This window comes from Pipistrellus kuhlii, unplaced genomic scaffold (genome assembly GCF_014108245.1).
Source record: "Pipistrellus kuhlii isolate mPipKuh1 unplaced genomic scaffold, mPipKuh1.p scaffold_m20_p_58, whole genome shotgun sequence".
NCBI classification, from domain to species: domain Eukaryota; kingdom Metazoa; phylum Chordata; class Mammalia; order Chiroptera; family Vespertilionidae; genus Pipistrellus; species Pipistrellus kuhlii.
This window is the reverse complement of record NW_023425560.1, coordinates 695,462-719,489: the sequence shown is the minus strand read 5'-3', so window position 1 is coordinate 719,489 and position 24,028 is coordinate 695,462. Positions and strand designations below refer to the sequence as shown.

Here is a 24,028-nt window from a genome sequence, read left to right as displayed (position 1 = left end):
GGCTTTACCAGGAGGGCGGGAGGGGCTCCTGGGTGGGAGGCAGCCCATCCCCGGAGGAGGAGCCGGGTGCGCTTAGGGAGGGAGGAGGTCGCTCAGCGATGGGCAGCCTCCATCACAAGAATGTTTCTTCCTGTGACACAGGCTTCCGGTTTGTGGCAGCTGTTCTGTACCCTGGAGCTGCCTCTGATCCCCATTTTGGCAGGTAAGCTGCCTAATGCCACCGGATGGCATCTTTCCAGAGGGAGGGAACTGGTAAAATTCCTTACATTGTTTGGGGACGACTGTTCTCTCAACTCACTTTGGGGCAGGCAAGGTCACATGGCCCGACGAGGTGGCATTCCCTTTACTTCCCTTTCTGTAACCAGGGGTTGGCCTACATCGCCTGTGTAGAGCCACCGGAAGGTTCTGACATCCGGTCCTCGGGGTCTCTGTGTTGTCTGGATCTGGGTGCCCTGGCCAGGGTCCACCGCCCTCCTGGTCCCTCCTCGCTCCTGAGAGCAGCCGTGCGGGCGGAGCCTGCATGCCAGTAGTTGTGGGTCCTGGGGTGCTGTCCGTTAGCCCTGCATGAGACCCCCTGGAGCAGGGTTGGGAACGTCCGGCCCATGAAATCCTGTGTCTGGCCCTGCCCAGGCCCTGAGCATCAGTGAAGTCAATGTTTGACCAAAGGTAGCAGGCTAACTTGTAAGCTGATAACTGTGTACAGCCCGGGATGCCGTTATAAATTCCCCGTGGGCCTTGGCAGGAAAGGGTTCCCACCCTGCCCCGGGGCCTGCCTCAGACTCTCCTCTGCAGGCCCCGCTGGGGAGCAGAGCAGCGCCTCGCCCAGCGCCCTGATGGCAGGGGCAGCTTTCCACACAGAGCGTGTCCCATGCCTGCTGCCACTGCTGCCGGCCCTACAGGGCTCTGGGCCGAGTGTGCTTGCAGAGGCACTGGCGTCACTGCCCCCTCAGGGACGGGCCCGCTCCCTGCCCGCCATCTCACCGCTGAGTCACTGACGCCGATGTCCCCTGCCTTGGTTTTGGACGCAGTGATGGAAAGCCACCGCATCCGGGTGAACAGGGAAGAGCTGGAGAGGACCTCCGCGCTCCTCGGGGTGCGTCCCGGTGAGACCCTTCGCACGGTAGCTCCGCTTCTGGACCAGCTGCTCCCTTCGCTTCCAACCAGCTGAGCTGCCACTCTGACCCGGAGAACCGCGGGAGGCTGAGCACGCTGCCCCTGGTGGCTCTAGAGGGTGTGCCTGGGCTCCATGGGCCTCAGCAACCTTCTCAGGCCAGGCTCCTGCCAGGACATGGCCCCGGAGTGCGGTGAGGGGAGTCCTGGGTTTCTGGGATTCCTTAAAAAAGCAACAACATGTCTAACAGTGAACCATGAAAAGCACAGGAGTGCATGGTAATGCATAAAAAAAATGTTCCACTTCAGTTCTTTTTTAAAAACATATTTTATTGATTTCAGCGAGGAAAGGAGAGAGGGAAAGAAAGATAGAAGCATCAATGAGAGAGAATCATCGATCAGCTGCCTCCTGCACACCCTACTAGGGACAGAGCCTGCAATCCCGGCCTGTGCCCTTGACCGGAATCGAACCTGGGACCCTTCAGTCCGCAGGCTGACCTTCTATCCACTGAGCCACACCGGCTAGGACTCCACTTCAGTTCTTTTTATTTATTTATTAATCCTCACTCCAGGATATGTTCTTGCTGATTTTAGAGAGAGAAGAAGGGGGAGAGAGAACATCTATCAGTTGCCTCCCCGGATACTCACCCCTTCCGGCTTCGAACCCGAAACCCAGGTATGTATCCTGGCCGGGAATCGAATCCAAAATATTTTGGTGTATGGCAGTGGTCGGCAAACTGCGGCTCGCAAGCTACATGTGGCTCTTTGGCCCCTTGAGTGTGGCTCTTTCACAAAATACCACAAAAATTCGGTTGTTTCCCTGCGGCCACTGAGTGACTGACAGGCAGGCCTCGGTGTAGGGTGGGCGGGCTGGACAAAGGGGGTTAATGTCCCAGGCGGACGGAGTGGGACAGCACCAGGCCTCATCACAGCACTCAGGGCGCTGTGCTCGTGGCCATCTCAGGTGCCAATGGAGGGCTGTGGCATCGCAATGCTTGTGCTAAAGTCGCCCTTACTTTACTTACCCTGTTTCCCTGAAAATAAGACAGTGTCTTGTATTAATTTTTGCTCCCAAGGATGCTCTAGGTCTTATTTTCAGGGAATGTCTTATTTTTCCATGAAGAAGAATACGGTACACATTTATGGTTAAAGGAAATTGATTACCTGCATACGGTACGGTAGTACAGTAGTTGTCAACACAAACCAGACAACTGTGAATCCTACAGTATCAAGAATTTACTCATTTATTCAATGACAATCATGTCATCATCTTCTGGAACATCATCACAACAATCCAATTCCTGAATTTCCTGATGAATTTCTTGTGACTCCATTTCTTTCAGAATCAGTGGACCAAATCTCTCACGTTTAGCAATAACATTCTGAGACAGAGCCTGGAGGGGGGCCTTATTTTCGGGGGGATGCCTTATATTTCACTCAGAAGGAAATCTGTAAGTAGGTCTTATTTTCGGAGGATGTCTTATTTTTGGGGAAACACGGTAGTTATGGCCCAAAGCCCAGGAGTGATGTGACCGTAGATTTGCCAGAGAGAAGCCGGAAAGTGCTTTCGTTACGCACAGAGTGAGGGCAGGCAGTGATGGGAGAGGCGCATTCACAGAACTTGTGTGACAGGATGTTGTTATAATTATCCGATTTGCTATTAGCTATTGCCGCTGCCTGGTTTGTAAGTTGAACTTACCATCGGTATGGATGTATAGGAAAAACACAGTGTGCAGAGGGCTCAGTGCTGTCCGCGGTCTCAGGCAGCCATGGGGTCTCGTAGCGTGTGCCCCGTGCATAAGGGGGACTGCAGGTCTTTGTCGTAAATCAGTCCTGTGCAATGTGGTCTTTGCCGGGCTCGATTCCGTTCTCATTGGTTTGCCTGTCCGTGTGCTTATTACTGGAGCTTTACAGTATGCTGCCATCCTATAGTGTGCACCTCAGTGCATGAATGTCGTGCATCCGGCCTCTAGTTTTCATGTAAAATTCTTCCATTTACTTTTAAAAACACTGCTCGGATTTTTATTCCGTTTTAATGTGTGTGACAAAGAGTAATATACAGAGTATGTAGAGAACTCCTATCAATAAGAAACAGCCCTGCTCTGGCCAGTTTGGCTGAGTGGATAGAGCATCAGCCCGCAGACTGAGGGTCACAGGTTCGAGTCAGGTTCGAAACAGCCCAGGACTGCAACTGAGGTATTGCAGTCCTGGGCTGTTTCTCTCTGTTTCTCCTTACTCTTCCACTCTCTCTAATAATCAATAATGGAAAAATATCCTTGAGTAAGGATTAACTAATAAGTAAATAAATAAAATTAGAAAAAAAAAATGGTTTAAAAAAGAAAAAGTCAGTTATCACAAGTTTTTAAATGAGTTAAATATTTTTTGGGAAAATCTAATGAAAGATGGACGTTTCAACCCCGAGGATGCGAGGCCAGCACAGGCATGTAGCTGAGCGCTGCCCGAATTGCTGATCCCCAGAAATGTGAGGGACACCACGTGGTGTTTGGGGCCGTTTGTTAAGCGGCAGCAGGTAACCCATACTGCCCACCCTGCTTCCTGCCACTTTCAGAGCCTGGCTCACAGCAGGACTGACCTGGGTCTCCACAGGGCCTCCTGCTGGGCCGATGCTTTGTAGTTCTCAGGAGTTTCTGCTCCGATTAGATGTTTGTTTGTTGTGCCTGAAGCTATCTGTCTTTCTGTCTTTCTCTGTTTATCCTCACCATCACCGTTGTTGCTTCTTCAGCACAGGCGTGTGCTCCCGTGCCGAGTGAGTGGGAAGCCCCCGTTCTTGCTTCATGTTCTGAGATCACACAATCTGTGACACAGTCTCTGTCTCCTAAGGTCTGACTTACTCCTCAGGGACCCATCGTCTGTCTTTTAACGCTTTGTTCCTTGCTTTTTTATTTTTATTTTTTAATATATCTTATTGATTTAATACAGAGAGGAAGGGAGAGGGATATAAAGTTAGAAACATCAATCAGCTGCCTCCTGCATACCCCCCATTGGGGATGTGCCCGAACCAAGGTACATGCCCTTGACCAGAATTGAACCTGGACCTTTCAGTTCGCAGGCTGACGCTCTATCCACTGAGCCAAACCGGTTTCGGCTGTTCCTTGTTTTTTTAATCGTCTGTTTCTTGTTTTTTTAATAGTCTGTTTCTTTAACTCAGAGCATTGGCATCTTTAACTGAGGCTGTTGTCCTGGGTTCTTGGTTTTGCTGAGATCTTACTTCTTTATATTATACTGGTCCCACTCCTAGTGTTCTGGCCCCTATTTATAAACTTCTTAGAAATTTCTGCCTTAGGGCAATTCTAAAGAGTAGAATGTGGGCATTTCACCAGAATTGGTTGATTTGACTCTGTTCTCTCTTTCCTTTCACAGTAATTTTTTGTTAAGTCCTGGCCTCCTCCTACTTTTCTTCTGACCAAGATGGTGAGGGGAAGGGTCTGTAAATGCAGCCCATCCTGTGGCTCTGCCCGGCCTAGCGCTGTCTCTGTGGGCTGCGCCGGCTCAGAGGCGGACTCTCCGTGGCCGCGTCTCTCCGTGGCTGCATCTCTCCGTGGCCGCGTCTCTCCGTGGCTGCGTCTCTCCGTGGCTGCATCTCTCCGTGGCCGCGTCTCTCCGTGGCTGCATCTCTCCGTGGCCGCGTCTCTCCGTGGCTGCGTCTCTCCGTGGCCGCGTCTCTCTGTGCTGAGTCTCTCTGTGGCCGAGTCTCTCCGTGGCTGCTGTGGCCGTGCAGCTGGGCCCTGCCGTGGGTCACGCAGGGTGTTTGATGCGTGTAATGGGATGCTGGACCCCTTTCTAGTCAGATCGCTGCTGGAGAATTCACTCTTTCCCTCCGTCATTTTGGTGAAATTTTTTACTATTTTTGCTTCTTTCAATTTGTTTCCTTAGCATTAGAGAGATCCTGTGAGCCTGGGTATCTCACCAGGAGTCAAAATATGTATTTTTAGTGTTCAAATATGTCTTTGTGTTCTTGTAAGGGCTGTTGTTGGGAACTGTTTGGTGAACAAATCAAATCCTCGTAAACTGCCAAGAGACTGTGTTTGTCTCATTCACAGTCTCGTCTCAAGGAATTGGAGCGAGAAGCCCACTTTGTGGCCGGAGAGCAGTTCCTCGTGACGAGCAGCGACCAGCTCCGAGAGGTACAGCTGCCTCTGGTCCATACACAGTAAACTTCTTATCCAGGAGAAGGGAGATTTGTCCTGAGCTTACATTCAGCTCACGCTCTCTCACACTGCGAGCCTTTACGCCCAGAAAAGGACAAACCAGCCTCTCGGCACTCTGCTTGTGCCGTGGCTGCTGTGGCCGGCGCGGGCCTGTGTGCGGTGCTGGTCCCTGCTCACCGGGCCTCACTGTCTTCTGTTGAAGATCCTCTTTGGCAAGCTGAAGCTGCACCTGCTGAGCCCCACGGGGACGCTTCCCAAGACCGGGATGCGGGGCCGCCTGTCCACGTCCGAAGCCGCGGTAAGACCAACAGCCTCCCCTTCTTTCCGAGCGAGAGCGTGTCTGCGCCACAGGTGCGCCCCAGGCCTGCCGCTGCCTGTGTGGGACGGGGCACCAGGCCCGGCAGGTGGGGGGTCACGCTCCCGCCCCAGGGCTGCTGCTGCTAGCTGTGAACCAGGAGCCAGGGCAGCTGCGCCAGTTTCCAGAGCAAACAATTGACTTGGTTCCCACGAGGGACAGTGGTAGAAGCTTGCTCTGAAAACCAAACTCCTGACAGCCCAGGCCAGGCCCCCGTGTCCCTGCCCACGGGAGCCCGGAGACGGGAGGTTCTCGTCCTCTGCTCTTCCACGTTCACTTCAGAGCGTCCTGGCCGCCCTTCCCGTGCGTTTTACATTGTGCTTCACTCCGTTTAGTGGCGCCGTGGGTTAATGAGTGATACAGCTTCCAGTGCACTGTGCCATGTGCGTCACCTGTTACTGTGTGTTCTCCACCCGGCAGGTCTCCTTCCATCGCCATCTGTCCCTCTGCCCTCTCCTACCTTCCCCTCTCCCTCCCCTCCCCTCTGGTCATCGCCACACTGTGGGGTAGCAATGAGTTTGGTTTGGTTTTTGGCTTCATCCCTTTACCTTTTCCACTCAGTCCTCACCCCCTCTCCACTCTGTCAACCATCAGTCTGTTCTCTGTGTCTGTAGTCTGTTTCTCTTTTGTTTGTTAGTTTATTTTATTCATTAGTTATTTTATCCCACATATAAATGAGATCATATGGTACTTGTCTTTCTCTGACTGGCTTATTTCACTCAGCATAATGCTCAACAGGTCCATCCATGCTGTTGCAAAGGGTAAGATTTCCTTGGTGGTTTTTTTTTTTTCCATTGTGTTAACAAACCATGGCTATTTTTTTTTTTAAGTATTTTTTTAAATGTATATTTTATTGATTTTTTTTACAGAGAGGAAGGGAGAGAGAGAGAGAGTTAGAAACATCGATGAGAGAGAGTCATCGATCAGCTGCCTCCTGCACGTCCCCCACCGGGGATGTGCCCGCAACCAAGGTACATGCCCTTGACCAGAATCGAACCCAGACCCATCAGTCTGCAGTCCAACGCTCTATCCACTGAGCCAAATCGGTTTCAGCTGAACCATGGCTTTTTTATCCACTCATCTACTGCTGGGCACTTGGGCTACTTTTATATATATAAAAGGCTAAATGTCCATCCTTCCCTCCTCCTGGTAGCTATGACACGCAATGACCACCAGGGGGCAGATGCTGTGACCAGTAGCTATGACAAGCACTGAGCACCAGGGGTAGACACTCAGCACAGGAGCTCCCATGACACACACTGGCCATTTCAAAATGAACGGCACCACAGACCTGGCCCCAACACACCGAACACTCGGCTTCCCCCAAGAGGGTCACAGGTCCCGCCACCACCCCAGACCGACACCTCACCAAATCACAGCCAACACTACTAAGACCCCATGGCACAAAATGCAGCCCACAGCCCAGCCCAGCCCAGAAATGGTCACTGGGTACCAGGTAATGACGTCACATAGCAACGCCCATCTTCCTCTCCCTAGCGACCACTAGCCTCCTTGCAGTTTCTTCAGCCCAGGAACCCAACTTGCTTTACAGCCAGGTGGAAACATTTCACACTTTAACCAAATGTCTGTGAAGCCTTTTCCTGCGCCTCATCTCATTTGATCCTCACAGAAGTCCTGGAGTGGGTAGATAGGAGACTTGGTGAAATCCTATTTTCTTTTCATTAGCCAGAAAATGGAGATTTAGAAAGTTTAGAAACTTGACCCAAATGAAAAAAAGGTGGACCTTGAAAATGACTTCAGATCTTCTCACTGTGCGAAATATAGCCAAACACTGGTGGAGCTTGAACCCACAACCTGGGCATGTGTCTGACCGGGAGTCAAACTGTGATCTTCTGGTTCCTAGGGTCAACCGGCTCAACCACTGAGCCACACCAGCTGGGCAAGACAGTTCCATTTTTAAAAGACAGGAGTAGCTTGGTTGGGATGTTGCCCTGATACACCAGGGTTGCGGGTTCAATCCCTGGTCAGGGCACATAAAAGAATCAACCAAGGAATATATAAGTAAGGGGAACAACAAATCAATGTTTCTGTTTCTCTAAAGTCAATCAATCAATCAATCAAAATCAAAGGCAGGGAGTGGTAAGCTCTGCTCTAGGAAAGTGGCGGAGCATAGACAGATGTTTACAATCCAGGAGGCAGCAGCGGAGAGCTGAGGGCGGTGAGAGTGCCCCTGTCCCTCTGCTGGGACCGCTGCAGAGGCCAGCAGGGCTGCTGTGCCGTGTTCAGCTGTTGGCTCAGCAGCCGGGGAGGCCGTGCTCCGTGGGTATCGCCTCTCCGTCATTTCACTTCCTGCGCATCTCACCTGGCGGGCCCCTCGCTTGCTGGCTGTCCCCACACCTGGCGCTTGGGGGCTCGGGTGGCCACTGCTGTGGAGCCCGGGTCCCCTGCAGGGACCTGGGTTCGTGCCCTTGGGCGTGTCTTCCCGCCGCGGCGGACGGCCTGCCCTTCTCCGTGTCCTTGGGAAGCAGGGCAGTGGCGCCAGCCACGCCACCTGCCCAGCCTGGGCCACGTTGCTTGACTGCTTTTGCCTTAGTTTCCTGGTTTGTAGCAGAGGGCTATAAGAGTAACGTTCCTGCTAGATAGAATCTTGTGAGGATTCTGCAACTGTGTGTGTGTGTGTGTGTGTGTGTGTGTGTGAGTGTGAGAGAGAGAGAGAGAGAGAGAGAGAGAGAGAGAGAGAGACCATGCCTGACATAAGCTCTCAAAAGCCAATGAGTATTGGCTATTATTATGAGCTTCTTCACCCAAAGACTAAAATCATCTCTGATTCCCTCCCAGCCTCGCCCGCAGCCCATCTTACAATGCCTACGTGCGAAGTCGGTCTTGAGTTGGCCTCCCTCCCTCCGCCTTGGCTGGAGCCCTTCCCCTCTCCTCTCACACTCCTCCCAGCTTCCTGCGCGGCCGCTCCCGCGGCTGTCTTACGCCTGCGCTCAGTCCTCACCCCCCGGCCGCAGTCTTCTAGTGTTACAGACCATGGCATGTCCCGGCTGGGTGGCTCATTGGTTGGAACATCGTCCCATACACCAAAGGCTGTGGGTTCATGCATAGTTGGGGTGTGTGCAGGAGGCAGCTGATTGAAATTCCTTACCTCAATGTTTCTCTATCCTTTCTCTCTAAAATCAATAAACAAATCCTTCAGTGAAGATAAAAAAAGAAAAGAAAGCCTGGCCAGTGTGGCTCAGTGTTTGAGCCTCAATCTACAAACCAGGAGGTCCTAGTTCAATTCCCAGTCAAGGGCACATGCCCGGGTTTCAGGCTTGATCCCTGGGGGAAGGGGTGTGCATGTAGGAGGCAGCTGACCAATGATTCTCATTACTGATGTTTCTCTCTCTCTCTTCCTCTCCCTTCCTCTCTGAAATCAATAAAAATACATTTTTTTAAAAAGAGAGAAACCAGCCGAGACCGGTTTGGCTCAATGGATAGAGCGTCGGCTTGGGGACTGAAGAGTCCCGGGTTCAATTCCGGTCAAGGGCATGTACCTTGGTTGCGGGCATATCCCCAGTAGGGGGTGTGCAAGAGGCAGCTGATCGATGACTCTCTCATTGATGTTTCTAACTCTCTATCTCTCTCCATTCCTCTCTGTACAAAATCAATAAAAAAATATTAAAAAAAAAAAAAAAGAGAGAGAGAGAGAAACCATGTCACTCCTGTGACACGAACTGCCAGTGGCTTTCTGTGACACTAAGTCTGAAACCCTAGCTCCAGAGTGTGGCGCCTGCCTGTGGGTCTGGCGCTGCCCCTTCTCTGGCCTCGCTCCTCCGCACTCCGGACGCCACGCCTTCCACCTCCAGCCTCCCGAGCACACCTGCTGCCCAGGTGTCTGCACAGCCCTGGCCTCTGGACACTCTGCCCGCAGATCTCCACGCCTGGCTGCATGCTGTCCACCTCAGCGCTGCCCAGGCCCCTCTGGTCACCCAGCAGCGAGGCCCTGCAGCCATTTCCTCACCTTCATTTCTCCGGCCTCTCTTTCTACTTTACACTTTTGACAGCATTACAGATGTCTCTCTCCCCCCCCCCCCCACTCCCCTCTGCTCAGCCCCTCCCTTCTCCCCCCAGGTCTTCACTGCCCGATCCTTTCTTTTCCTACACACACTCACCATATCCCATAGTTACCGCAGCTGCTTGCTTATTCCACTAGGATGTGGGCGGCCCAGCGCCTAGCCCTCCGCTGGCTGGTTCACTCCATCCCAGAAGCAGGCAGCCTGGAGCTGGTGCGGATGGGAGCTGGTGGCTGTGGTTTGTTCTCCGGGCAGCAGGGGGCGGGGCCAGCTGGGAGACCTGGTGTGGGATTCAGCGCCTGGTGGCTGGGAGGGAGGGAGGGCAGCGAACCCGGTTCCAGCAGTGGTGGCGCCTGGGGAGGCCGCCCCTGCGAGGGTCCTGGGCGGACTCAGTCTCAGTCCTGGCACCAGCTGGCGGGGCCCTTCCCTGCTGCTGCCTGAGCTGCTCCGAGGCGGAAGGAGGGGAAGGAGCCTCTCGGGTGTAGAGGAATTAAGACGGTGACCTTAATTTCCCCCAACATGAGGGCCCTAAGTCATACTAGCCTTCTCTGTTTACCTGGACAAGCCATGCTGGTCTGTGCGTACAAAACATGAGTGTTTTGCCCTGGCTGGCTTGGCTCAGTAGTTAGAGAGAGCGTTGGCCCTTGGACCAAAGGGTCGAAAGTTCAATTCCCAGTCAAGGGCACATTCCTGAGTTGTAGGCCTGATCCCTGCTCGGTCCAGGAGCAGGCAGGCGGCAACCAATCGATGTGTCTCTCACATTGATGTTTCCCTGTCTCTCTACCCCCTCCTTCCTCCCTTCCACTCTCTAAAAAAAAAAAATCAATGGAAAAATACCCTTGGGTGAGGACTAACAAAAACAAACAACAAAAGATGAACTTTTACTAGACGACCCATGCACATGGTTCTCAATTAAAAATTAAGTCTCCAGGAGGATCCAAGAAGGCTGCACAGATAAATACCTAACCGCAGCCGCACCCAACAATTTCAATAAAATACAACTAAAATATAAAATGGACATTACCCAGAACTACAGGAAAGTTGACTGACTGGGAATTCTACAACGAGAAGCAAGGAGAAAACCAGAAGGAAGCGCGGAGGAGCTGTAAAAGCCTAAGGTTCGGAGACACGCGGCGCGCGGAGAGGACAGAGCCGGAGAGGAGGGGGAGGCTGAGTGCCTGGCTGGCATTCCCTAGCGGGAGGGAGATAAAAGCTCCAGACTGTGCTGATCCCCAGTTCCGACTGCTCTGAACCCCAGTTCTAGGCCAGCCCCAGGGGACTCAGGCTCATTCAGAGGGAGCTGGGCTGTGAGGCGGAACCCCGGGGGAGCGGCGAAAGGCAGAGCCCCCGGAGCTGTGCACATTGCGCGCAGAGAAGGGACGGTTGGTTGTGCCGCGGGATTGCCCTGGCGGGAAGGAGACGGGGTTCCAGGCTGCTCTGAACGCCACCTCCAATCCCACTTCCAACTGAACTGAACACCAGTTCCGGGCCCATTGTGGGAGAGACTAGACTGTTTGGTAGCAGGCGAAACTCGAGGGCACCTCACTCTCAGAGGTGCTTGCAGCGAGTACTGAAGGACCCTGAGGAATTCTGAGATTCAGGAGCCGCATAGGGCATGGCTGACGGAAGCCAAGCCTGTAGGCTCCACCCTGAAACTCCGCCCCATCAGGGAAGAAGCTGTGAAAATGCCAAGACTAGGAAATAGATCACAAACGAAAGAAATGGAGGACAAAAAGCGACTGGATATAGAGTTCAAAACCACACTTATAAAGTTGTTCAAGAATCTCCTAGAAAAGGCCAATAAAATAAATAAGACCTATGAGGATATGAAAAGGGGTCAACTAGAAATAATAAGGGATCAATAAGAAATAAAGAATACGTTGTCTGAAATAAAAATATTATACAGAGTCCTAAAAACAGAATGGAAGATCGCAAGAATCAAGTCAAAGAGTTGGAACATAAAGAGCCAGAAGACACTCCTCCGCAGAAGCAAGAAGGCAAGAGAATCCAGAAAGTTGAAGATAATGTAAGAAACCTCTGGGACAACTTCAAGTGAACCAACATCAGCATTATGGGGGTTCCAGAAGAAGAGAGAGAGCAAAATACCGAAAACATACTGGAAGAAATAGTGACAGAAAACTTCCCCCACCTGGTGAAAGAATTAGACTTACAAGTCCAGGAAGCACGCAGAACTCCAAAGAAAAGGAATCCAAAGAAGACCACACCAAGACAAATCATAATTAAAATTCCAAGAGCAAAAGACAAAGAGAAAATATTAAAAGCAGCAAGAGCAAAGCAGGTAGTTACCTATAAAAGAGCACCTATACGATTGTCAGCTGACTTCTCAACAGAAACCATGCAGGCTAGATGGGAATGGCAAGAAATATTCAAGGTGACGAATAGTAAGAACCTACAGCCAAAGATAATCTATCCAGCAAAGCTATCACTCAGAATCGAAGGCCAGATAAAGAGCTTCACTAATAAAAAAAAGCTAAAGGAGTTCATCACCACCAAACCAGAATTATATGAATTGCTGAAGGAAGAGAAAGTAAATAAAGATAAAAAAAATACGTAACTATCAAGTGAATCTAAAAACCAAAATTTTTTTTAAAAATCTAATGAACAATATTAACTGGTGAATATAATAGAATCAGGGGTATGGAAGGGGAGTGAACTGACGATTCTCGGGGAAAAGGGGAGATGGGGATGTGGGAAGAGACTGAACATAAACTGTACACCCATGGATGAGGACAATGATGGGTGGGGAAAGGGCAGAGGGTGAGGTGGGAACCTGGTGGAGGGGAACAACGGAGGGCGGGGGGAAGAGGAACATCTGTAATAATATGAACAATAAAGATTAAAAAAATTAAGTCTCCACCAAAACCTGTTTGGCTCATTGGATAGAGCATCTGCCTGCAGACTGAAAGGTCCCTGGTTAGATTCCGGTCAAGGGCATGTACCTTGGTTGCAGGCACATCCCCAGTAGGAGGTGTGCAAGAGGCAGCTGATGGATGACTCGTCGATGTTTCTAACTCTCTGTCCTTCCCCCTTCCTCTCTGTAAAAAAATCAATAAAATATATTTTAAAATAAAAATAAAGTAAAATTAAGCCTCCTCTCCACTTCCTCCACCCTCAGTCTTCCTGTGAGACACACTTATGGGGCCTACCCACACACTACAACTGCCAGAGCACCAGCGCCCAGGCCAGTTCACAGGTTCAACATGATCCTCACTGAAACCTTGGCAGATGTTTCTTGTAGAAGTCGGCAAGCTGATTCCCAAATTTAAAGAGAGATGCAAAAACTAGGAACCAAGATAATCTTGGGAGATAAAGCACTCCTGGAAGACTGAGTCTGTTGGACAGCAAGACTAGCCACGAAGCGATAGAAATTACCAGGCGTTAATCCGCACCCCGTGGCGTAGATTCAAGGATAACCGAACAGACGGAGAGGTGCGGGGAGGAGCCACGAGCAGGCCCCCTGGCCTGTGTGAGACCCGGACTCTCAGAGGCAGCGCTGCGGGGCCGGGAGCAGTAGGCGGGCGACAAAGGACCAGGGCCGGCCCTCGGGGCCCTACTTCACATCCTACACAGAAGTAAATGCCGAGCGAATTGGGCAGCCACACACCAGGCACAGCAGCAAAGGCTGGAGCAGGCGCCGCAGAGAGTATCTTCAAGGCCTCGATGTGGGCAGACATTCTGAGACCGGTCACAAAAGGCATAACCGTGAGGAAAGTGGGTGGGACAGGGGACGGCCGTGAAGTGAAGAACGCTGATGAGAAGGCGCCGCTGCCAGCGAGAAGCCGGCTTTCCAGAGACGGCGATCCTGGTTCACAGGGAAGAACGCCCGTCCCGGCAGACACGTGCCCACAATCCAGGAGAAGCAGACACGGCGGCTTCCCAGGCCAGGCCACGCACAGGGTCCACTGCGTGCTGCCGGCCGCCCCTGTCCCTGGGGCCACGCCAGGGAGACATCGCCCACTTTCCGGACGGCCGGGATGCGGGCGGGGCAGCACTGTTACCGGAGACTCGGGCACCGGCTCCCGGGTGCTGGTGACCCGCTGGACGGTCCCTGCTGCAGGCAGCCCGGCACCCGGCCACCTCACGCCCCCTGTGTGTACACTCAGCAGCTGCAGGCGCCGTTCCCAAACCGTACCGTGTGTCCGCCGGGCGCTCGCCACCGCAGCCGGTGCGGAAACCACACGTCCATCCGCGGTGGAGGGAGAGGTATGGACCTGCCCTCAAACAATCAGCTTTACACTCCATGGCATGGTCTCCACGGCGACAGGGGTGAGCCATCAGCCATCACGCTGACCACAGGAGCCACACAGGGAACCTGGCCTGAGGGGTGCAGGGCCTGAGTGTTCCCGCTGGGCGAGCCAGGCATGTTCACTTTGTGATACTTTAACAAATCGTGTTCTTAGGAGCGTGTCCTCTGCTGAATGTTATATTACCACTTTTCAAAATTAATTTGAAAATCCTTAATCATGTTCTGATGTTACTCCCTGACTCCATGCCCAGCTCACTGCGGTTCAGGTGTCGGCTGCTCCTGAACAATCACATGTTTGTAGGAATTTTCCGGCTTCTCTCTGCCACGAGTAGTCACTGATCCGCTGCCTCCTGCACGCCCTCCACTGGGGGTGGGGCCGCAACCCAGGCATATGCCTTTGATGGGAATCGAACCCGGGACCCTTCTGTCCCCAGGCCGACGCTCTATCCACTGAGTCAAACCAGCCAGGGCTGCCGTGTGGTATTTTTTTAAAGAATTTTTAGAGAGAGGAAGGGAAAGAGACAGAATAAGAGAGCTATGGATGTGAGAGCAGCATCCATCAGTTGCCTCCGTACGCAGCTGGCCCAGGATAGAACCCGGTGTGTGCCCAGCCCCTGAATCACCGCCGCCTTTTGGTGCAGGACGCCACTCCCAGCAGCTGAGCCACAGCAGCATGTGGCGTCCCCCACGCCCCAGCTGGAGTCACTCATCGGGTCTCCTCCCGCTCACCGCCGTGCCCTCGCGCCCGAGGACAGCAGCCGTCTCGTAAGGGGTTGTGGTAGGGCCCCTGCTACGCTGAGTTGCTTGTGAATCTTCATTTTGGGAAATATGCTCAATGGAGACCACTTTCCTATTAGGACTTTCTCCGGCTAAAAATACATGTCTGGAATGTCACGCTTCAATGGATGACTATATTAATAATGTTTACTCTCGTTTTTTAGTTAAATGCTCTGCAAGCCCTCCATCCACTGCCCAAGATCATTCTGGAATACAGGCAGGTAAGTTCGTGTGTAGTCATCTGGTGACGGAGGGGAAGCTGAGGGCACCGGCTCTGTTGACGGAAATCCGTAGTCGCCGAGGCGGCTGCTGAGGCCCTGGAGGGAATGTAGGTTCAGGGTGACCTGTGTGCGCACTGCTCGCCGGCACCCTCCGTGTGTCCCCGCCTACAACCAGCCCCTCCCACTGAGGGGCTGGGAACACGCGGAGGCGGCGTGGGCGTGTCTGTGACAGGTGACAGCCGGTCAGGCCCGCGTGTGGGAGCCCCTCCGTGCCCGGGGCAGGCCTGGTGCGTGGCCCGAGACGGCGTTTTACCGTCTGTTCAGTTCGCCGGTCATGACACACCCTTCCCTCCAGCCGCGCTGTGCTCTCTGCCCGCACCGGCGGCACTTCTGTTCTTGAACCACATGTTGCACTCGCATTGCTAGTCCTTCGGGGTCTTTTTGTTCCTTATTTTTTAAAATAGATTTTTGTTGATTTCAGAGAGGAAAGGAGAGGGAAGGAGAGAGAAACATCAGTGATGAGAGGGAATCGTTGACCGGCGGCCTCCTGCACGCCCCTGGCCCATAGGTGAACGCTCAACCACTGAGCCATGCCCTCCGGGCGGTACCACCGTTCGTTTGTTTTACTTTACTGAGCCCATGGCCTGCTGTCTGACAGTCTGGGCAGCTGCTAGCCGGCATGTGGTCACAACTGCCCTTGTCCTTGAAGTAAGGGAAGGACAGAAGGAGGACTGAGAGGGCACCACGGGGCACGGGGGCGGGGGGGGAGCGCCTGATCCTCATCGCTTGCTGAGGCAGGCTCCAGAATAACAAATCCCTACAGAAGGGAGCGCTTCTCGGCGGGTCGCTGTGGTGACATTCCGGCCACAGGGTCCTGGGTGGTCTCGGCGCATCGGCGGCGGGTGCCCAGCACTGGGTGGCACACGGCGCTGACGCTCGCTCCTGCTTAACTACCTCCACAAGAAGGCGGCGCCTCTTGTCTCCGTGCCAGGTTCACAAGATCAAGTCAACCTTTGTGGACGGGCTGCTCGCCTGCGTGAAAGAGGTACCGGGCCGGGCGTGAGGATGCGGTGCCTGTGAGTGCAGAGGGGGGGTCCGTAAGGTCCGGCGGCGCTGAAATCGGCTAACACATGAGTGTGGGCCGCCGTTGTGGGGCTCGGGCCTCTAGAGGGTGCCGCCCCGCCCCCAGGAGCCGGCCCAGAGGCCCGGCTGCCCCGCACTCACGCCCCTGCGGCTGCAGCTCCCCGAGGCCTGCGCTCAGAGACGGCCTGGCACCGCTCTGAGGACACACAGCTGTGTGCCAGCCCCCGGGCCCCCGGAGCCCCGCGGCCCTGCTGCAGTTACCCGCGGGCGAGGGGGCATCTTGCCCCCTGACCACATGGGCAGGGTCTGACCACAGGAGTCGGGGCAGGCGAGGGCCTCTGGGGAGCAGGGAGGGACCGGAGGGCATTGCCGGGGCTCACCCCATTCCTTCTGTAAAGGGCGCCATCTCCTCCACGTGGAACCAGACGGGGACGGTGAGCGGGAGGCTCTCTGCCAAGCAGCCGGTAGGTGCGCTCCTTGCCAAACCCACTTTCTGTTCCCACGAGGGCCCCCGTGCCAGAGTGATGTGCGTCCCCCGCCCTCCGTGCGCTAGTGCGGAGGTTCCTGTTTCTTCCCTCAGCTCATGTTTGCTGAGCACCTACCGTGCGATGGGAGCACCGTGGGGGCAGGACACGAGGTCGCTCTGTGGGAAATGTTGAGCTGGGAGGGGCTCTCCCGCCCACAGAGCTGTCCTCTGGGACAGCCCGTCCCACCGCTGCCTTCTCAGGGTTGTACTGACCAGGTGGCTGCTGGCTCCCAGGAGCAGGTTCATGGAGCTGATGGGCTGAGGCCCCAACCACTCGGGGTGCAGGGCTGCCTCTGAGGGGAGCTACAGGTGCTCTGGGCTGGGGGTGCAGGCTTAGCAACACTGAAAGCGTTCGCTCTTTAAACGGTTTTATGTCTTTGAATTAAAGACAGCGGGTTACTCATTCCTCATTACAGGAAGTGCCTTAGGCACAGAAGAGAAATGAGGGAAAAACTAGCGAAAAACCCTCGCGTCCCACCCGCAGAGTTAGCTGTGGCTGCCATTTGGTGTCTGTCCCTCCAGAATCTTTGCTAAGCGCATATATTTATAAAATACAACTTTTCTACAAAAATAAAACTATGCTTTTCCCTGGCTGGTTTGGCTCAGTGGAGAGAGCCTCAGCCTGTGGACCAAAGAGCCATGGTTTGATTCCGTCAAGGGCACGTACCTCAGTGGCAGGCTCCTCCCTGGCCCAGGCTCTGGTCAGGACTCATCAGGAGGCAGCCAATCGATATTTCTCTCACATCGATGTTTCTCTCTGTCTTTCCCCCTCTTTTCCACTCTCTCTAAAAATAATAATAATGAATAAATAATAAAAAAATAAAACTATGCTTTTAATTTTATTTAAGAAGTCTCGATATTATATACCAATATTTACCTGGATCTATATTTAAATTTAAATAATTGAATTATTTAAGAATATATCAAATATGTGAATTATTTCAATATACATTTTAACACGACTAGGATGGCTCAGTGGTTGAGCATTGACCCTATGAACCAGGAGGTCATGTTTTGATTCCTGGTCTTTCAAGGAATTTGTCCATTTCATCTAAATTGTTAATTTATGGGTATAAAGTGGTTCATAGCATTCTTTTATTCTTCTCATATGTGTAGTGATGTCTCCTCTCTCATTGCTGACATGGGTAATTTGTGTCTTCTCACTTTCTCCCCAGGATCAGGTTTTGGATTCGTTGATTTTCTCTCTACTTTTTGTTTTTGTTTTTATTGATTTCCTAGAGGCCCAGTGCATGGATTCATGCATCAGTGGGGTCCCTTGGCCTGGCCTGCACCCTTTTGTAATCCAGGACCCCTGGGGGGATGTCAGAGAGCCAGTTTTGACCCTATCCCTGCAGGCCTGACCCAGACAGGAGGGAGCCGGATCCTGTGTGTTGAGCATCTGCCCCCTGGTGGTCAGAGTTAACTGGTCACGTAGGCTTTTATATATATAGATGCTTTGATATTTGTCATTTCCTTTCTTATGCTTACTTTGGGTTTAATCTGCTCTCCCTTTTATCGTTTCTTAAAGTAGAAACTGAATTTATTGATTTGAAGCCTTTGTTATTTATTTATAGCCACTCAGTGCAAGTCCCCACATACTTATTTCTGGTATTTAATAAATGCTGCATGCTGTATTTTCATTTTCATTCCTTTCAAAAAATAAGTGCCCTTGCCAGGGAATTCAGTTGGTCAGAGCATCATCCCAATTCCAAGGATTCAGGCTCCATCCCTGGTCAGGCAGCCAACAAATCCATAAATAAGTGGAACAACAAATCAGTGTTTCTCTCTTCTTCTCTCCCTTCCTCTCTCTCTAAAATCAATCCATAAATGAAACATTTAAAAAAAACTATCTAGTAATGCTTTCTATGTCTTTTTGTACGTGGGGATTATTTATAAGTTTGTTATTCAGTTTCTAAGTATCTTCCTGTTATTGGTTTCCACAGAGGTCACAGAATATACTTTGTAGGACTCGATCCTTTTAAATTACACACATTTGCCTTGTGGCCCACAAAATGGTCTGTCTTTGCACCAAAACCGGTTTGGCTCAGTGGATAGAGTGTCAGCCTGTGGACTGAAGGGTCCTAGGTTTGATTCCGGTCAAGGGCATGTACAGTGGTTGTGGGCACATCCCCGATAGGGGGTGTGCAGGAGGCAGCTGGTCAATGATTCTCTCTCATTGATGTTTCTAGCTCTCTATCCCTTTCCTTTCCTCTCTGTAAAAAAATCAATAAAAAAATATATTTTTAAAAAATGGTCTGTCTTGGTGACTGCACCTGAAAAGCAGGTGCATTCGTCTGCAGTGGAATGGCCTGCAAGTTCCAGTCAGGCCAGCGGGGCTGATAGTGGGTCCTCGTCTCTCATGCCTTGCCGGCTTCCTGTCTGCTCAGGTGCCAAACTCCTCAACCACGGCCCGAAGTGTCCTCCTCCTTGCCATCGCCCCTCTTCTGTCTCCTGTCGTCTTTCTTTCATGTGTTTGAAGCTCTTTTATTTGGGACAGCAATGAACTGCTGGGGAATTCACCCATTATTTCTGAGAAATGGCCTTTTTATTTAAAACATATATATATATATATATATATATAGATAGATAGATAGATAGATAGATAGATAGATTGGTTCAGAGAGGAAGGGAGAGGGAGTAAGATAGAAACATCAGTGATGAGAGAGAATCATCGATCGGCTGCCTCCTGCATGCCCCCTCCTGGGGATCGAGCCCGTAACCTGGGCATGGACCCTTCAGACCCCAGGCCAATGCTCTATCCACTGAGCCAGACTGGCCAGGGCCACTTTATATTTCTTTCAGCTTCTGTAGGTCCAAAAATGTCTCTATCACACCTTTGATTTTAGGAGTTATTTTTGTGAGGTGTGAAGTTCTCAGTTGGAAGTTTTTCCGTCAGTACTTTAAAGAGGTTACTCTCTCCTCACGTTGTGTCTTATAAGAACTACTGTCGTCATTATCTGTTTCTTTCTACATGATGTGTCTTCCTTCTGGCTGTTCGGTTTTTCTTATAATTGCTAGTTTTGAAGATATTGATTATGATGTCCCTTGGTGAAATATTTTTCTTCCTCCTGTGTTGGGGGGGGCGTTTTTATTGTTCTGTTCTTCTCCTCCCCTCCCCTCCTTTCTCATCCCCTCTCCTCCCCTCCCCTCTCCTCTCCTCCCCTCCCCTCTCCTCTCCTCCCCTCCTCTCCCCTCTCCTCCCTTCTCATCTCCTCCCCTCCCCTTCCCTCCCCTCCCCTCCCTTCCCCTCCTCTTCTCTCCTTGGGAACTCCACTCTGATTGCATGTGCTCAGTCATTTGAGCTTGTCCGGTAGCACACTGAAACTCACTTTTCTTCTCGTCCTTGGATATGTTTTCCGTTTTAATTTGGATCCTTTTGATTACTATGTCCTGTGGCTCGCTCATCTTTTGTCACCTCAGACCTGATATTAATCCACCGAGTGTATTTTTCATATTAAACATTATCGTTTTCATTTCTAGACATTCAATTTGGCTGTCCAGAAATGAAAACTGTAATGCCCGCGCTCCACAAGCAAGCCAGCAGCAAAGTCGGGCGGCTGCCTTTTCACGCGCACAATTCTCCGCACCTTCACAGTTTCTGAGGGTCAGCGCGCCTTCTCTCCTTTCCAGATGGTAGAGCCTCCTCTCAGCCAGCCGTCCGGCGCTTCAGGGCGATGTTTCCCCTGTTTTCCAGTTCTAAATTTAAATTTGTTGTGGTAGACTGCATTCGGGTGTTTACCCTATGCCGCCATCTTGGTTTCTCTCCCAATTTGGATCTTTTTTATGTCATTCAGAGCTGTACTTAATTGTTCAATACATCGAATGCAGTTATAATAACTGTTTTACTGTCCTTGTCTGTCATTTCAACATCTGTGTCCAGCCCTGGCCAGTTTGGCTCAGTGGATAGAGCATTGGCCTGTGGACTGAAGGGTCCCAGGTTCGATTCCAGTCAAGGGCACGTACCTTGGTTGCAGGCTCCCGGTCCTGGTCAGGGGCATGGGTCCTGGTCGGGAGCACGCAGGAGGCAGCTGATCAATGTTTATCCCTTATCGACTTTTCTAACTCTCTACCCCTCTCTCCCCCTCTCTGTAAAAAATCAATAAAATGTATATTTTTTAAAAACCTGGGCCTATGCCCTGCCCGGGAATCGAACCCATGGCCTCTTGGTTCCTGGGTTGACGCTTTATCACTGAGCCGCTCTGGCCAGGCGGTTCCGAGTACTTATTGGCTGAGAACCCGGACTGTGGGCCCCCCCCGGTGGCCTGTCTCCGTGCGTGAGGTGCTCTGGAGGGACCACCGTCCTGCTGGCGGCGTGCGGCGGCTGGCGCTCTCCGCCAGGAAGGGGGGTCAGGGGTCACGGCCCCTCCCCTGACTCGGACGCGGGCTCAGCCTCAGTCTGCGGGTCCTCCCGGCTCTAAGACTCCGCCAGAGCCTCTCCCGGGAGCGCGGGGACCTTTGCTCCGGCCTCACCAGGAGCCGCATTCTTACCCCATCACCCCAACCCCTTATCGGCGGCGTTGGGTGTCCCGCTCGCGTTTCCGCGGGGACAGGCTGCTTTTGTCCGTGTCCTCATTTCACTGCGGCCCCTCGTGACCCCGCTGGGCACTGATCAGCACAGAGGAACCCAGAGGCTGGCCCTTCGCCTCGTGGCTGTGCGGATTCTTTGGTCAGAGGCCTCCTTTCCGGCCTAGGGGAGTCTGTGAGGGTTTCTTCTTTTTTCAGTTTTTAATGTCACGCTTTAACATGTGTGGATCGGGAATGTTGAAACCCACGTGTTACTTGTCGGGGAATCTTGCTTTGTGAGTGTTTCCCCGACGTTTCCTTCACTTTTCTCCCTGCATGGGGAGGTTTTGTTAGCGTTTGTGCCGGCTCTTTGTACCGGACCACGTTGGAGCCAAGTTAGGATGCGGTCACTGGTGGGTCACGCTTGGATGTGACGGATGACGGCTGGCCCTCCACGCTTGCCCTCACCTTCCAGCCGTCGCTCTGCCAGGCCTGGCCTGACCTCTCTCTCCAGCCAGCCTCCGTCTGGTCGCTGCTGGGTGACTCACCTCCACAGACTGTCTGCGCCCGTCCTCCCGCCCGAAGCTCGGCTCCACGGCCTCTTCCTGGGAGAATGGCGTGGAGCCCACACGCTGCCCAGTGTGTGTCCACCACCTGCTCAGAAGCTCAGAGGCCCGGTGCGGGGCGCAGTGGGTGAGTGTCTACCTGTGAGCCAGGAGGTCACGGTTCGATGCCCTGTGAGGGCACGTGCCCTGGTTGTGGGCTCGATCCCCAGTGGGGGGAGGGGGTGCAGGAGGCGGCCGATCCATGATTTTATCTCATCAGTGATGTTTTTCTCTCCCTCTCCCTTCCTCTCTGAAATCAATAAAAATATATATTTTTAAAACTTAAACATCACTTGGTACCTACAGAGCCTCTTCTCATCTGTTCCCACGTGTGTTCTTCTCACACTGCTTCCCTCTCATCCCAAGCTCAGCGTTGATCATCCATCTTGACATATTTCCTTAAGTGACAGGTGGCGTTTTGTGCTGCTTTCAAACTTGATGTCCATGGCCTGGCCGTGGGCAGTGAGGAGGACCTGGGCGTGTCCCCAGCGTGGCCTGGCCATGGGCGGGTGGCGCTCAGCTCCCGTCAGCACCAGTGCCCTCCCCTGCAGCGCCCCCCGGCTCTCTGCCCACGTGTGCCATGGCGTTTTCCGTGCTGCTAGTTGGATGCGTGTGAATGCCTACCTTCCTGTGGTGGATTTGCCTGTTTAACCCCTAACGGGGCAAGTTCATTTCCATCTGGTGGTTTGTGTTTCTCCAGCGACGCGCCTGTTTGTCTCCTTTGCCGTCTTCACGTTAGTGTCTGTCTTTTGTTAACTCGTGAGTGCTCTTTATATATCATGGACACTGCTCTTTGTTTGCGTGTATCAGTACCTGCTCCCAGCCTCGGCCAGTGTTCGGTGTCCTTCACGTTGTGCTCTGTCTCTCGGCCAAACGTAGAGGCTTTCTGCTTTCCTGTCGCCACGTGTGCCGTCTTTCCCTATGGCCTGGGCTCCTTTGTGTCTCCTTCCACGGAGATCATAGACACTCTCGTTCCCGTGTAACGGTTTAGAGTTTTGCTTTGCACTTGGGGTTTGCAATCCCCCTTGCATTGGCCTGTATGCAGCTGTCAGGAGCTTAGCATGTAAATATTCGGCGGTTTTTTAATATCATATGATTCGCCCTGACCTGTGTGGCTCAGTTGACTGGAAAGGTTGTGGGTTTGATTCTGGTCACATACCCAGGGCCAGGAGCACATACCCGGGTTGTGGGTTTGAACCCAGGTCAGGGTGTGTACAAGAAGCAACTGGTTGATGTTTCTCTCTCTTCCTCTCTCTCTTTCTCCCTCCCTCCCTCTCCTTTCCTTCTCTCTAAGAGCAATAAAAACATGTCCCTGGGTGGGGATAAAATGTAAAAGGTCATGTGATCCTAACGCCCAGAAGACTTGAGCGCCCGCCCTCTCCCCCAGGCTGGTGGCCTTGCCTGCCTTTCCCGCCCGGGGTTGTGGGCCTTAGTGTGTCGTCTGAGGGGCCAGCAGTCTGCACGGTGGCACAGGTGACCAACTGGTCCGGGAGGCGGGACCGCTGCTGGCCGGGCGCTGCATGAGCAGATGGCGCTGAGGATCGGAGGAGAATGTAACAGCCGTTCCCACGGTCGGACAAGGCAGCAGGCTGGAGGCCAGCAGTCAGTGCAGGGCTGTGACCTGTCGCTGTCGGGATGGGGTGACGGGGACAGACGTCCGTCACCAGCCACGGCCGCAGTGCAAAGGCCTCGCACGGGCCGAGCGCCGAGAGCACGCCAGGGGGCGGGTCAGGGTACAGAGACCAGAATTCCCATCTGCACATCTGTTAACGGAGGAAAATAAAGTGGACACGCTCCATAGCAGTCCATGTTCAGCTAATTACGTAGGGATTTTTAGTTCTCTAAGCTCGTGAGTTAGGCTGCTGCTGCCAGAATTGCTGCATTAATTCTGACAGGGCCCAGGCTGCAGCACAGAGACTGTTCTCGCATTGCTGTGCGCACTCAGTGGGGGCCCGCCAGAGTGACGTGTCAGTCTCACAGGGTAATGCGTAATACACTGGCATTAGTGATTTTGTTAACATTTTAAAATATATTTTACTGATTTCAGAGGGAGAGAGAGAGAAACACTGATAAGAGAGACACATCGATGGCTTCCTCCTGCAAGTGCCCTGGCCGGGAGTCGAATCGTGACCGCCTGGTTCACAGGCTGATGCTCAACCACTGAGCCACGCCGGCTGGGCCTATTTTGTTGATGTTTAGTAAAATGTGACACATTTCAAATACCCTTAAATGTACAGATTAATCTAAAGGGAGACATTTCAGCTAACGCTGTTCTCTTATTGTTAACAGAATATCCAAGGGATCTCCAAGCAGCCAATTCAGATGACCAAGCCTCGGAATTACAAAGGTGAGGCTTCTTCCCACTAGGCTTGGTCTCAGGTAACATCTTTAAA

At 52.5% G+C, this 24,028-nt stretch overlaps 1 protein-coding gene across 1 annotated transcript in view; it reads left to right on the top strand.

Annotated features, from left to right (window-relative positions):
* POLN (DNA polymerase nu) overlaps window positions 1-24,028 on the top strand; it is a 65,217-nt gene that overhangs the window by 25,771 nt on the left and 15,418 nt on the right. Inside the window, exons 8-15 of the mRNA XM_036417169.2 lie at window positions 142-202; window positions 1,029-1,093; window positions 5,172-5,255; window positions 5,482-5,577; window positions 14,862-14,918; window positions 15,910-15,963; window positions 16,400-16,465; window positions 23,925-23,982. Of these exons, the coding sequence (XP_036273062.1) occupies window positions 142-202; window positions 1,029-1,093; window positions 5,172-5,255; window positions 5,482-5,577; window positions 14,862-14,918; window positions 15,910-15,963; window positions 16,400-16,465; window positions 23,925-23,982 (541 nt within the window). The remainder of the gene's footprint in view (window positions 1-141; window positions 203-1,028; window positions 1,094-5,171; window positions 5,256-5,481; window positions 5,578-14,861; window positions 14,919-15,909; window positions 15,964-16,399; window positions 16,466-23,924; window positions 23,983-24,028) is intronic.